Source organism: Schistocerca nitens, chromosome 4 (assembly GCF_023898315.1).
Source record: "Schistocerca nitens isolate TAMUIC-IGC-003100 chromosome 4, iqSchNite1.1, whole genome shotgun sequence".
Lineage (NCBI taxonomy): Eukaryota > Metazoa > Arthropoda > Insecta > Orthoptera > Acrididae > Schistocerca > Schistocerca nitens.
In genome coordinates, this window is record NC_064617.1 from 699,545,569 (window position 1) to 699,561,819 (window position 16,251).

The window sequence follows — 16,251 nt, forward strand, 5'->3', positions numbered from 1 at the left end:
CATTCCGTCACGCTGACCACTCAGCTACCGGGGGCGGACAGCCTGTAGAGGAGAAACGCCGCGACGGCCGCCACAGCCAGTATGAAGGCAATGACGTCGAGCAGCAGCAGCTGCCACCAGTGCAGGTCGAGGGCTGCGCTGCGCAGGTGAGGGGCCCCCTGGTGGCGGATCACGTACTCCACCCACCACACCGCCCTCTCCAGGGACGTGCTCTGGTGCTCTCGGTAGATGGCAGAGAAGCGCTTCATGTTCTCCTGGTAGCTGCAACAGCGAAAGGGAATCGCATTTGTTCAAATTCTCATAGCAGTGGTTCTGCCAAGCAGAACCTTTTAGCTGTATAAAATATTTTATTTGATACAACAACAGAATATTGTAAACATTATATGTGCTTTCTGGTAAATGTAGTCTGCCTACATCACTAACAAACTGATGACAGACACATGATCTGAACTCAATGATAACTGAAATTTCGTTAGTAGAACGGTTCACAGGGAGAGTGGAAACGGATAAGACCAGAATATTTCAGAGTTTTTGAGAGGTATCTGTGTGTAGCCACAGTTACACGTTGGCAAGTAGATTTCTTAGAACTATTACTTTAGTTACATTTGCTTTGAGAATAATTAATGTTGCCTCAGACACTGAGACACAGATGTTCATTTATTTGACAGTTTTGGGTACATCTATGCAGTCACAAAAACTATTATTAGACCGGAAAAAGCGCAATCAGAACGATCTACTGCGACAGGTCGCTGTCTTCATTCAGGCCATTGTTCAAGCATTTTACAGTTCAATTCTACCATTTACGCACATATAAACCCTTGTGGCATTTGTTATAAATAATTATGTACTCCATCAGAAGGAACTGCCATAGTAATTCGTTGAGCACTAAATAGTAAAAAAGATTGGCATTTGGATAACTCTTCTTCAACCATTCCACAGAATGCAGTATATTACTGTGCAAGTTCCATACATAGCATACTTCCAGGAGACCTCTAGAAACCCAGGCTTTCAAATCAAAGTCGAAAGACTTCCTTTTGCAGCATTCTGTTGATGATGGACAGGTATTCCTCGCAGAAACCCGTCAGGGTAGCCAAGAACGCTAACGCGCTGCTTCCTGGACTCGGGCAGGTGCGCCGGCCCCGGTTCGAATCCGCCCGGCGGACTTACGACGAGGGCCGGTGTGTGAGCTAGCCTGGATGTGGTTTTTAAGCGGTTTTCCACATCCCGCTAGGTGAATACAGGGTTGGTCCACACGTTCTCCCTCAGTTACACAACGCGCAGACATTTGAAAACGTTCGCACTGTTCCATGACTTACACTCGATGCAGGCAGCTGGGGTACACTTATACCATCCCAGGGAAGGGATATGGGGTGGTGACAGGAAGAGCATCCGGCCACCCCTTAAATTAACATGTCACGTCCGTTTAACCATGACAGCAGACCCCGCAGCACCACGATTAATGCTTGGAAAGAGAGAGAGAGGAGTTCCTCGCAGAAGTTTAAAGCTTTGCATTGTAATGGATTATGCAATCTATACACCATCGTAAATATTTCTTGTTTTCTTTTCTCCATCATCCTGGTTTTTTAAATTTTCGTTTGTGTCCTCCGTTCCATGATGAAATACTTCCGACACATTACCCCATATATCATGATTTACACAAAATTAAATAATATTAAAATGCTTATTATCATAATCAGCCACAAGAATTGATCTTCCTACTATGCATTTTGGTAATCCTTCCACAATTCATGAGGTGAATCAATTGAACATAGATGATTTGTTCATATGACTTTTGTGCGTAATGTGACTTGCAGCAGAAGACCAAATACTTCCTTAGTGCATTGCTCAAATATTTTCAGTGGTTAGACGCTGATTACATACTCTTCCTATAAACTAAAATAAGCATAGATTGTATATTAGGATCTTACAGTGACAAAGAAAATACCAATAATAGCTCTGCCAACAGTGGTAAACTTTGTCAACATTTTTAACTTTTTTGTATAGTAGTTTATTTACTGATTACCAGCTTCTTCTAACTGACCTATCCCAACGTGACATGCGATACATTTAAACACAATGCATGCTACGATTTACACTTATACTTGCTAAAGGAAGTTTTCCACATGTTGACTTCATCTCTACAGCGACTTACACTTCCAGAGATCACGGTTCATCTCGTAAATCTCGACAAGACTGTTCAGCTGGCTGCTGCAGTTCTACTACATTATCAGTAGAAGTAGTCTGCATGTCGTATCTGAGAGGATTGTGGCCAGAATGATCCGGACGTCATGTGATCTAAGAGACCATGGTAGGTTTTCTGTTCGACTTATACATCTTGGACAAGGTTTTCGCATTAGACATTCTATTACGCCAGAAACAAGATGTCAGATCACATCATGTGTATATCACATTCCCCAAACAAGGACGACGTGTAAAATTTGCACACAGTTAGTTGGGACTTACTCAAATAGTGAACGTTTCAGATACATTTGTCCTGGCTAAGACAATGCTTCATGCGGATTTCAGTAGCAGCTGTCAGCTACACATTTGCAACTGCCTCGAATACGGCTCATTTCTCGACTGATCTTTAGTAGATAGTTTTTCGCTCCTATTACCGTGTCTTTGGATCTGTATCTGTTTTCGTTCTTAATTACCACGCACTCAGTACCCACATAACTGATTCAGTTTCTCTGTGATTCCCTCTTAAGAAACGTACTCGTATGTTGAGATTGTTTCTCCAAAAGACCAGAGCCAGTTCCCTTCCACTTCTAATTAAACTAATGTTTTGGAGCTAATAAGACGTCCCATACCAAATGTAAATGTAAATCTAATTTCCAAATCTTCAAAGCATCACGAGGTGGTTTTTCCCTGTATTACACCTGTAGCCATTACATATATACGATGTAATATGTATAAATTCAGATATTTTTCTATATATACACGTCAGTGGTTTGGTTATTTTTGTTTTTTTTTTTCTCTGCATTGAACACCTTTCCCTCGAAAGCCTACATAATTTACTACGTCATGTTTTACACATGGTCGTAACTTAGCCCTAATTGGACAGTGCCTCTCTGTAGACGCTTTCTGTAGATGTTTTTTGTCCATCCTTCCACGCTTCAACACCTGACCTGCTGCCCTGGATAAAATAAGCACTCTTTCCATATGTACTAGGAGGTACTACCCAACCTAAAATCATATGACATGTAATAGTTATAATTACTAGATTGCAAATGACGTAAATACTGAGTTAATGTTGTTCCGTACGCTGCCCTCAGTCACCGATAGAAGTGCTGCACTCACATCCATAAGATGTAATGGATATGAGTCCAGACTTGGCAGTCGGCATGCGATTCGTCTTCCAGATATAAGTCAAAAGTTTATATATCAAAATCACATATGGTGAATATTGAAAAACTTGTATGAAAACGAGGAGCTGGGAACACTGTCACATCATACAGCGCACTAGAATGTACAGAGGAACACGTATCGTCCTACACTACCCCGTCAGCCGTCATAGTTCAATAAGTAGACTGCTGGGACAGTGAAGCTTTGTCCACCACAGGGATATGGTTCGAGTACTAGTCAGATACATTTTTTTTTTATTTTTTAGATGTCCCTTCCCTAGTTCCTGTCGTTTATAAGCAGGACACTATTTTGTTGCATGACAGTTGCTTATTATCTGACTGTTGGTTCCATTGAAGTGCTTGTATGTATTTACTTACTGCGCAGTGCACAACCATAACTGGTCCTGTCTAGTTCATGTAGAGCAGCTTCCCGATGGAGTACAGGAATGATGTTGTTGTTGTGGTCTTCAGTCCTGAGACTGGTTTGATGCAGCTCTCCATGCTACTCTATCCTGTGCAAGCTTCATCATCTCCCAGTACCTACTGCAACCTACATCCTTCTGAATCTGCTTAGTGTATTTATCTCTTGGTCTCCCTCTACGATTTTTACCCTCCACGCTGCCCTCCAATACTAAATTGGTGATACCTTGATGCCTCAGAACATGTCCTACCAACCGATCCCGTCTTCTGGTCAAGTTGTGCTACAAACTTCTCTTCTCCCCAATCCTATTCAGTACTTCCTCATTAGTTATGTGATCTACCCATCTAATCTTCAGCATTCTTTTGTAGCACCACATTTCGAAAGCTTCTATTCTCTTCTTGTCCAAACTATTTATCGTCCATGTTTCACTTCCATACATGGCTACACTCCATACAAATACACTCCTGGAAATGGAAAAAAGAACACATTGACACCGGTGTGTCACACCCACCATACTTGCTCCGGACACTGCGAGAGGGCTGTACAAGCAATGATCACACGCACGGCACAGCGGACACACCAGGAACCGCGGTGTTGGCCGTCGAATGGCGCTAGCTGCGCAGCATTTGTGCACCGCCGCCGTCAGTGTCAGCCAGTTTGCCGTGGCATACGGAGTTCCATCGCAGTCTTTAACACTGGTAGCATGCCGCGACAGCGTGGACGTGAACCGTATGTGCAGTTGACGGACTTTGAGCGAGGGCGTATAGTGGGCATGCGGGAGGCCGGGTGGACGTACCGCCGAATTGCTCAACACGTGAGGCGTGAGGTCTCCACAGTACATCAATGTTGTCGCCAGTGGTCGGCGGAAGGTGCACGTGCCCGTCGACCTGGGACCGGACCGCAGCGACGCACGGATGCACGCCAAGACCGTAGGATCCTACGCAGTGCCGTAGGGGACCGCACCGCCACTTCCCAGCAAATTAGGGACACTGTCGCTCCTGGGGTATCGGCGAGGACCATTCGCAACCGTCTCCATGAAGCTGGGCTACGGTCCCGCACACCGTTAGGCCGTCTTCCGCTCACGCCCCAACATCGTGCAGCCCGCCTCCAGTGGTGTCGCGACAGGCGTGAATGGAGGGACGAATGGAGACGTGTCGTCTTCAGCGATGAGAGTCGCTTCTGCCTTGGTGCCAATGATGGTCGTATGCGTGTTTGGCGCCGTGCAGGTGAGCGCCACAATCAGGACTGCATACGACCGAGGCACACAGGGCCAACACCCGGCATCATGGTGTGGGGAGCGATCTCCTACACTGGCCGTACACCACTGGTGATCGTCGAGGGGACACTGAATAGTGCACGGTACATCCAAACCGTCATCGAACCCATCGTTCTACCATTCCTAGACCGGCAAGGGAACTTGCTGTTCCAACAGGACAATGCACGTCCGCATGTATCCCGTGCCACCCAACGTGCTCTAGAAGGTGTAAGTCAACTACCCTGGCCAGCAAGATCTCCGGATCTGTCCCCCATTGAGCATGTTTGGGACTGGATGAAGCGTCGTCTCACGCGGTCTGCACGTCCAGCACGAACGCTGGTCCAACTGAGGCGCCAGGTGGAAATGGCATGGCAAGCCGTTCCACAGGACTACATCCAGCATCTCTACGATCGTCTCCATGGGAGAATAGCAGCCTGCATTGCTGCGAAAGGTGGATATACACTGTACCAGTGCCGACATTGTGCATGCTCTGTTGCCTGTGTCTATGTGCCTGTGGTTCTGTCAGTGTGATCATGTCATGTATCTGACCCCAGGAATGTGTCAATAAAGTTTCCCCTTCCTGGGACAATGAATTCACGGTGTTCTTATTTCAATTTCCAGGAGTGTACTTTCAGAAATGACTTCCTGACACTTAAATCTATACTCGATGTTAACAAATTTCTCTTCTTCAGAAACGCTTTCCTTGCCATTGCCAGTCTACATTTTATATCCTCTCTACTTCCACCATCATCAGTTATTTTGCTCCCTAAATAGCAAAACTCCTTTACTACTTTAAGTGTCTCATTTCCTAATCTAATTCCCTCAGCATCACCCGACTTAATTCGACTACATTCCATTATCCTCGTTTTGCTTTAGTTGATGTTCATCTTATATCCTCCTTTCAAGACACTGTCTATTCCATTCAACTGCTCTTCCAAGTCCTTTGCTGTCTCTGACAGAATTACAATGTCATCGGTGAACCTCAAAGTTTTTATTTCTTCTCCATGGATTTTAATACCTACTCCGAATTTTTCTTTTGTTTCCTTTACTGCTTGCTCAATATACAGATTGAACAACATCGGGGAGAGGCTACAACCCTGTCTTACTCCCTTCCCAACCACTGCTTCCCTTTCATGTCCCTCGACTCATATAACTACCATCTGTTTTCTGTACAAATTGTAAATAGCCTTTCGCTCCCTGTATTTTACCCCTGCCACCTTTAGAATTTGAAAGGAATGATGAACACGTCAATATACGCTTTTTGTGTTTGGCATCCGGTAACCAAGCTGGTGCTGCTCATGCATATGCTGTAAGGCACCCTCTAATGTGCCAGCCCAATGATATGTTTTTCGTCACCTGGTGCAACCCCTTCGGGAAACCGAAAATGTTGGTCCATAAGGAATGGAGAGAGGTCGTCCAAGGTCTAGACGTACGAAAACATGAATCTTAAAACCACTCACCAGTCACCTCGACAAAGTAGCCATGATACTGTTAGGCGGTTCCAAACTTTTAAAAGACTGGTTGTTGGCCGGCCGCAGTGGCCGAGCGGTTCTAGGCGCTTCAGTCCGGAACCGTGCGACCGCTACGGTCGCAGGTTCAAATACTGCCTCGGGCATGGATGTGTGTGATGTCCTTAGGTTAGTTAGGTTCAAGTAGTTCGAAGTTCTATGGGACTGCTGACTTCAGATGTTGAGTCCCATAGTGCTCAGAGCCATTTGAACCATTTGAACTGGTAGTTGAAGCGTCGAACAGTGACGAACTGCATTCATATTATTAAACGTCAGCTCAACACCAATAGCGAGAAGACAGTTTACGACGAGTACAGATTTGTGAATGGCTTTTGCACCAAGTGAAGGATAACGAATATTTTACAAATAACGTGATATGAACTGACGAATCTATCTTCACTGTTGAAGGTATTTTCAACCTCCAAAAACCGTTATTGGTCGGAGCACAACCTGCATGTCTCTCGCGAATTAGGCTTTCAGGTACGCTTTGGCATGTACCTATGGACTGCAATTATTGGAGGAGTGCTTTGGGCTCTTACGTATTGCCGGACAAGTCGATTGTGCCCCTGTAGCGTACGTTTTACATTAGAAAACGTTCCACTTGGTGTTGGGCGGCAGCTATGGCTTCAGCAGGATGGTGTGCTGCCACTCTTTGGAATGAATGTGCGCAATTGTGTAGATGAAACATTTCCAGGGGAACAGCTTGGTCGTAGAGGCCCAATTTTCTGGCCTCCATGTTCCCCGGATCTTACTGCAGTTGATTTTTATTTTTGACGACACTTAAAGGAACTAGTTTACAGTTCTCTACCCACCGTCGTACAGGACCTAATAGCTCACGTGCATGCTGCTTCGCCAGTGGTAGATGCGGTGTGCTACGAAGGGTCCAGCTAAGTATGAGCTAGCAAGAGGTGAAGTGAATGCAAATTCAAAGCGATCACCACTTTGAACGTATTCTCTAAAGTGAATGTCGCTTGTACGTCTATGTACCATTTCTGTTAAGATAAGCCTGGATGTCAAACGTACAGAAGGGAATTATTGTGCTTAACAGTATGTAGTCTAGTGTAGCCTACCTATAGCATTTTTTGTGACACATTGGATACAATGTTGTTGTCTACTATCATTTTCTGTTGGCTTTATTTGTGTTATGGACGAAACAAAGTAGTTGTTTAAATGAAGGTAACATGAACAGAAAGAAATACACGAGATACCGCCTTGTGGAGGAGTAAATTGGGTACAGTTTGATGCTTTATCTGAAAAAGTGTAGCACGAATGCCATTCGTACGTCGGGGAGTCTGTATATATTTCCCGGCACGTTTCATCTCATAAACTTAATGGGACAACGCTACCCCTTTTAGCCACATTGCACACGGTTAGAGCATTCCAGAGCCTCGTTTTCAAATCGCATTTCTATTAAACCTATTGGTGGGACTAGATTCTGCAAGATACATTTTGTCTTCAAATGCGGTGAGAAATCGCATGCCGACCATCAAGTGTTGATGAACCACGTAAGACGTAAAACCCCTTTCATTTCGTGAACGGTTACACATACCGAAACGCGGTTTTCAGAAAAGTTAGATCGTCGAGGTGTGCGTATTTTTTTGTTTGGTTAATGTTTTTAGCGCCGGTAGGAACAAAGACACTGAAGCAAGTACTTATTTAAAAATGGAATCGTGTGCTTCATATAACTGCATTCGATAGCTCTTGAGAAGACAAAGTGACATAGTGTTTGCTAATGTTGACGTTGAAACGTATCCAATAATTTGAGAGCACGGTAGCAGTAACCGGCACTCTTTGGAAAATACACCGAGCTGATCTCTCGTACTACGCTGTGTCAGAATGTCAACACATTTACCTGTTTACTTGTCTGCATTGTAGGCCGCTCATTTCTGCTTCAACTATCATTCGGTGCAAACGCGAACACCAATGACGATAAATTGGATATACTGCTTTAACATGATGAATGTAAAATAAAAGCCGTAAAAACAGTATAGCGCTATAGGGCTATCTGTGCGGATCGCTAGTGTCCGACGCGCCAGGCTATTACACGAATTATTAGGATGTTGATTCAATGTGAAGAACAGGACAAGAAAGAGGACCGCAACCGATAGAGAACACCTAGAAAATGTTCTGACTACGACGCTAAAGGATCCTCACACATTTGAAATAGTTTTCTTACGCCATTTGTGATACGCTAGATTCTAGCCTATGTCGTATTACCATATAACATTCGTAAGTGAACCTGGATCTAGGTAAGTTGGTTCAACGGGAAATAAAGCTTCTTTCTGGAGCGCAGGCCTAGCTTACGGTATACAACTATGCAGCCTGGCCCGAGACGCCTGGTTGGCTGTGTCTGCACCGCAAGTGCCGTTTCAGGGCACCAGACTATCAAATTCTAGGACATTTCTCGAATTTTCTTACGATGGATTTCAACTTGAACAAACGCTGTATCACTATAATTATCTTCTCAGGAGCTATCTAATGCAGTTATAAAAAGTACACTGTTCCATTTAAAAAAGCTTACTTACTTCAACATCTCAGTTGCTACCAGCGCCATAAAGATTAACCAAAAAATAGGTGCCCCTTGACGCTCTAACATTTGCCGAAAGCCGGACTGGCGCCTACTACTAGAGCATCCCTTCGGCAACAAACGTGACTTTCTTCGCTGATGGACTATAGGTGCAACGAGTCACAATATTGTCTGTTATTCAGTGATCGTGACTGATTGCTGCCATCGCCAGTGTATAAGATGGAATTAGTTGCTCAGAGAAGTTTTGTGTCCTACTAATGCGATGCTCTGCTGCCTCGATGACTGACGGTTTCAAACACTGGTTTCGATCTGCAGTTTACTTTTCTCCTGTATACCGAAAAACACTGAAGAATTATGGAATCCAAGACAAAATAAACTGCACATGGGAACCTCTGTCCGAAACCGTCATCCACCAAGGTATCAGGTCTGTCTATGCAGCAGATGGCTGCACCTTCTCCAATGGCGATCGTGGCAATATATCGCGATCACTGAGTAACAAGTATCACTATGATATGTTCCGCCTATGGCCCTTCAGCGAACAAAGTCACGTTTGCTACCGAAGACGTGGCCTAGTGGCTGAAGCTTATAACTTCGACGCTCTGTACCATCACCGTATGACGTTTCTGGAGATGAGTTGCTGTTCTCAGTTACTTGCTATAAGTTCGTCAGTATCGTTTTGTAACACCATTTGAACTCGCGCCATTTAATTTAAGGTGACTGCTATAGCTGCTATCATATACGCTCAACAGTTCTTAAGCCAGATGTATTGTTTGCACAGGTTCTGATGGCCAGAGCTCCAAGGAGTGAGAGAAAGCAACGAGCTACACTCCTGGAAATGGAAAAAAGAACACATTGACACCGGTGTGTCAGACCCACCATACTTGCTCCGGACACTGCGAGAGGGCTGTACAAGCAATGATCACACGCACGGCACAGCGGACACACCAGGAACCGCGGTGTTGGCCGTCGAATGGCGCTAGCTGCGCAGCATTTGTGCACCGCCGCCGTCAGTGTCAGCCAGTTTGCCGTGGCATACGGAGCTCCATCGCAGCCTTTAACACTGGTAGCATGCCGCGACAGCGTGGACGTGAACCGTATGTGCAGTTGACGAACTTTGAGCGAGGGCGTATAGTGGGCATGCGGGAGGCCGGGTGGACGTACCGCCGAATTGCTCAACACGTGGGCGTGAGGTCTCCACAGTACATCGATGTTGTCGCCAGTGGTCGGCGGAAGGTGCACGTGCCCGTCGACCTGGGACCGGACCGCAGCGACGCACGGATGCACGCCAAGACCGTAGGATCCTACGCAGTGCCGTAGGGGACCGCACCGCCACTTCCCAGCAAATTAGGGACACTGTTGCTCCTGGGGTATCGGCGAGGACCATTCGCAACCGTCTCCATGAAGCTGGGCTACGGTCCCGCACACCGTTAGGCCGTCTTCCGCTCACGCCCCAACATCGTGCAGCCCGCCTCCAGTGGTGTCGCGACAGGCGTGAATGGAGGGACGAATGGAGACGTGTCGTCTTCAGCGATGAGAGTCGCTTCTGCCTTGGTGCCAATGATGGTCGTATGCGTGTTTGGCGCCGTGCAGGTGAGCGCCACAATCAGGACTGCATACGACCGAGGCACACAGGGCCAACACCCGGCATCATGGTGTGGGGAGCGATCTCCTACACTGGCCGTACACCACTGGTGATCGTCGAGGGGACACTGAATAGTGCACGGTACATCCAAACCGTCATCGAACCCATCGTTCTACCATTCCTAGACCGGCAAGGGAACTTGCTGTTCCAACAGGACAATGCACGTCCGCATGTATCCCGTGCCACCCAACGTGCTCTAGAAGGTGTAAGTCAACTACCCTGGCCAGCAAGATCTCCGGATCTGTCCCCCATTGAGCATGTTTGGGACTGGATGAAGCGTCGTCTCACGCGGTCTGCACGTCCAGCACGAACGCTGGTCCAACTGAGGCGCCAGGTGGAAATGGCATGGCAAGCCGTTCCACAGGACTACATCCAGCATCTCTACGATCGTCTCCATGGGAGAATAGCAGCCTGCATTGCTGCGAAAGGTGGATATACACTGTACTAGTGCCGACATTGTGCATGCTCTGTTGCCTGTGTCTATGTGCCTGTGGTTCTGTCAGTGTGATCATGTGATGTATCTGACCCCAGGAATGTGTCAATAAAGTTTCCCCTTCCTGGGACAATGAATTCACGGTGTTCTTATTTCAATTTCCAGGAGTGTATAAAAAAAAGTTTTTCAGATCGGTAGACTCTGTTGTTTACTCTTACAAGCTAAAACACTATGGTTAAGTGGATTCTTCTAATTTTATTTTCATAGAGCAAGCATCAACGGCTGACGCAGATCCTCTGTCGGAGACAAGTGAAGAGCTCTTTAATGATTACATCAGCTTTCCTCATTCCGCTTCGGTCCATTCACACAGGTCACTAGGCGCTGTTGTGACTGCAACGTACAGGTTCTGTACAACACGTCAGTGCCCTGTGCTGCCGTGACTACATTTGTATACAGTGCGCGCCGGGTCGTGCCTTCTCGCTTGCGAACGGTCTCGTACACTTGCCTCGCAGACTCGTTTGAGAACCCCGCCCGCGCCAGCCATCCGATGTGACAATCGGTTTCTTAACTACTACCTTCCAGCCATAGATGCGCCACATTTACGAGAATTCCCCAAATACACGCCTGTACTTACTCGTGGGGCAACATTGTCTGTGAAGCATTTGCCACTGGCGCTTATCTTGATAACGTGACAAATACGTCACGAAAACTTTGCTATTAACAAAACTTAAAAATATAATTGTGAAGTATAAACGCTGGTCTATGTGAGGATCCAAAAGAAACTTTGTGTAAGTAGGGTGATTATTAATTATTATTAATATGTTACTATAAACTGGAAGTAACGGCCGAGAAGTTACAGGAAGGGTTCTGATGACCGCATCCGCGACAAGCATGTGGCCGACTGCCGAGATGTCTTCTTCTAGCGACAGAATATTTCTCTCAAATATTTGACAAAAAAGTACTAAAGTTTAGGGCTATGAAGCTACGTAATAAATGACGATATCACGTTGTGCATCTGGATCCCACGGTTTCTGTGCAACATTGCACGACACTTCGTAAACACTAGCTTATAAGTTTAATTTTATGTGCAATGGTTACCAATACACTTTAAACTACGCTACAGGCAAACGGAAGGTGCCACAATCATAAAAATTACGTCAAACTGTAGCCAACCTATATAGTGAATACAAACTGACGCAGAAAGTCCATAATGTATACAGATCACGAGTACTCACATTTCGATAAAAACACTCAGTCAAATTAACCGGAAATATAAGTATTCCACACTTGATGAATCAGGAATACTCCATCCCTGATACTTTTCGTAGGGTTATTTATGTTTAGATATGTAAGTTATTTCTGTCTTAAACATTAATCTTTGTCAATGAAACGGAGCTGCAATTGAGAGAGCAGTAACTTAAATGGCCAATGATATATACCAAACAACAGTATCTTGTAAACAAGCACTAAAATACGTTCTGATTTGATACACAAGATGTATGTGTATAAAAATATCTACTTGCACTCTCCATTTTTAACAATAGTGCATAATGGTAATATGTGGTGATTTGGTTGATGTTTGTCGTACTCTATGAGAACATTTTGTAAGGACCAAAAAGATCTGACCCTGGACACGCTCATTCCAATATGTGTAATATAAAAAAAAAAATGCTTGGTATTTAAAGTATGATCACTTTAATGTAAGTTCGCAAGAAGTTGTAACACGACTAAAGTGGAATGCGTTCCCAAGCATTGAAACAGACAGCACTTATGTTTATGGGGATTTTTCTGGTGTGGCCTTCATGGCAGTGCTTCGGTCTGCAGTCAGTGGTAAGTGTGTCGGTAACAGTTTCCAGCTTTCAGGAGATGCAAAATTTGGCCTCTGGCTGGAAAGTCAGCCGTGACATCTCACAACTTCATAATTTTAACTTCGCCACTGTGTCGACTGCATTTACTTACAATGAGGTGACAAAAGTCATGGGATAACGATAATCACATGTGCAAGTAGCGATAGTATCGTGCACAAAGGGTATAAACGCCAGTGCATTGGCGGAGCTGACATTTGTACTCAAGTGATTAACGTAAAAGTTGTTCTGTCGTGGTTACAGTTTCACAATTGGAATTAACAGACTTTACATGTGGAGCGGTAGTTGAAGCTGGATGCATGGGACATTCCCTTTCAGAAATCGTTAGGGAATTCGTTATAACGAGATCCACAGTGTCAAGAGCACAAACGACAAAACGACTGATATCGAAATAGGTGATCATGGGATGGAAAACAATTGAAATCGCTTAATAGATGGAAGGCCACTGGACCAACCCTATACATATAATGTACGAAACAACTTGTCCCTGTCATAGCAGGTGCAGCGTAGGTCTTTGGAGGAGCGAAGTGTTCCTGATGATTGGAGAAAAGCCCAGGTCATAAAACTATAGTCTCATGTCTCTGACGAGGGTCGATTGTAGGTTTTTGGAAAATGTTCTGTGCTCTCGTATTATAACATTTCTGGAGGCCGAAACTCTCCTCTATAGGAACAAACATGTGTTCCGGAAACAACCATCTTGTGAAATCTAGCTCGCTCTGTTCGTTCACGGGATCCAGAAAGCAGTAAATACAGACACCCAGGTAGATGCCGTGTTCCGGAAGGCAATCGATACAGTCCCGCATTGCTGCCTATTGATCAAAATAAGAGCCTATGGAATATCATACCAACTGTGTGGTTCGACTGAAGAGTTCCAAGCAAACAGAACACAGCACGTCGTTCTCGACGGACAGAATTCTTCAGATCTGAAATTAACTTCGAGCGTGCCCAGGGCAGTGTTATACAGCTAGTCATTCTCATGTAAATGACCCCGTAGATAACGTAGCAAGTTCCGTGAGGTTATTCGCAGAGGATACTGTTGTATACTGGGAAGTCGCGACGGTAGAGAACTGTAGCAAATGCAAGGAAGACCTGAAGAGGATCGACGCTTGGTGTTGGGAGTGGCAACTGACCATCAACATAAACGTCCGTCAACAAAGGGAACTGGCTTACGAAACGCTGGTTCTTACCTGTATACCGTTAGTATGGGATCTGTGCCAGATAGGTCTGAAACAGGAAATAGAGAAGATCAAAGAAAAGCGACCCCTTTCGTTACTGGCTCCTTGAATAAGCACGGTAGCTTCACAGAGACGATCGACCAACTCTAGTGGCAGACGCTGCAAGAGAGTCGTTCTGCATCGTGAAGTCGTTTATTCTTGAAGTTCCGAGAGCGTACATTACTATAAGAGTCAACAAATATATTGCTTCCTCCTAAGTACATCTCGCGAGAAGACCATGGAAATAATATTAGGGAGATTCGAGCGTACATGGAGACTTCCCGGTAATCGCACTTCACGCGAACTATTCGTGACCGTAACAGGAAAGAGAAGAACACAGAGTACCCTCTGCCACACTTACGAAGTTAGATGAGGATGTGGATGTAGTCGGGTGTTATTAATATTCTACTAAAGTGCAACAATTTTCACTGACAAACAACTTCTTCAACAGTCATATGGATTACACGAAATTAGAATAGCCGTGTGCGTTTGCAGTTATAGCTATATGTAAGTCTTGAGGCTAACTCCTCTCGTATTTTGCTATGGTAAAAATGATAGTGTGACTAATTTTGTCATTAGAAATATGAACAATGTTTCCCATACTCCAATTACTTGAGAACTAAAAAACAAATTCCCTCACCTCTTGTCTTCCAGAACTGTCTGTATGGCTTCCATCACACTGTCTTTCGTGACGTCTTCTAAATCCAGCCGTCGTCCAACGCCTAAACCGACCATCTTTTCAACACTGTAAATCTGGTCTCCTAGGAAAGGTATACCAATGACGGGCACAGAGAAATAAGCTGCCTCGTTCCAACTCTGCAGTCCTCCCTGAGTGATGAAGAGGCGTACGTTCGGATGTGCTGCAACAGCACAATGACGTCACTTATCCACAGTAGTCTCTACGCTCGGCAGCCTCGCAGGCCGTTACAGTGGAGGGCGTCCGCACACTCACCCAGCACGTCCTGCTGCGGCAGCCACTTGGCGGTCATCACGTTGCCGGGCTGACCGGGTAGGTGATCAGCTTCCCATTTCCAGAGCACGCGCTGCGGGATTCCAGCGAAAGCGTCCAGGAAGGCGCGAACTCTCTCTGGAGGCATGGCGGTGCTTCGGACATTGGAGCCCAGACTGAAGTACACCACACCGTCCCTCGCGCCGTCCAGGAAGTCTCCCACATCCTGACACACAGGTATGCTTCACGTCTGCCTCTAATATTTAACGCTTAAAAGCCATAAAGCTACACTACATGGTGAAATATATTTATAGGAAAACATATCTGTTTATTTCCGTTGCGCCAGCCATTTCATTAATACAGGAAATGATCCTAATGTTGCCGGCCGGTGTGGCCGATCGGTTCTAGGCACTTCAGTCTGGAACCGCGCGACCGCTACGGTCGCAGGTTCGAATCCTCCCTCGAGCATGGATGTGTGTGATGTCCTTAGGTTAGTTAGGTTTAAGTAGTTCTAAGTTCTAGGGGACTGATGACCTCAGATGTTAAGTCCCATAGTGCTCAGAGCTATTTGAACCATTTTGATACTAATACTATACCATCAACTCTTCACAGATGCGTTATCCGTAACGCATTGAAGTGTAAAAGAGGAGTATTATACTTCCATGTCATCAGAATCATGATAACTTACACTGATTACACCCACTGTTGGTCCTAACAACGTTGCTGGTGCAACAACAAAGTATGTACGAGAATCTACTTTGAAGATTGGGACGGACGCAAACTCTGATCTTTAAGTTACACACGAACAAACATGAACGATTTAGCAGAAAGTTACAGGAACACTATAAGATTTTTTGTTGATGGAGCTGTTATGTTCAATATTATTTCGTCGCTGGATAACTGCAAGAAATTTCAGAAAGAGATGATCAAAAATTCCGCTTCATGTAACGAATGACAGCTCTTTTCGAGTGTATATAAATGGAATATAATGCCTCTAACAGAGAGAAAGAACCCTACAGTATCTGATTAGAAGATTAATGATGAACTTCTTGAGAACATCATGTAGTAATACATCTCTATGGTTAATACTAAC

At 45.2% G+C, this 16,251-nt stretch overlaps 1 protein-coding gene across 2 annotated transcripts in view; it reads right to left on the bottom strand.

Moving 5' to 3' along the window:
• The window catches only part of LOC126253003 (UDP-glucosyltransferase 2-like), a 324,067-nt gene that overhangs the window by 253,352 nt on the left and 54,464 nt on the right, over positions 1 to 16,251 (bottom strand). The window contains exons 5-7 of one of the 2 annotated variants that reach the window (XM_049954041.1): positions 15,162 to 15,384; positions 14,850 to 15,069; positions 43 to 261 (exon numbers count right to left, since the gene is read on the bottom strand). In XM_049954041.1, coding sequence (XP_049809998.1) covers positions 43 to 261; positions 14,850 to 15,069; positions 15,162 to 15,384 — 662 coding nt within the window. The remainder of the gene's footprint in view (positions 1 to 42; positions 262 to 14,849; positions 15,070 to 15,161; positions 15,385 to 16,251) is intronic. The other variant, XM_049954045.1, reaches the window with a different exon arrangement.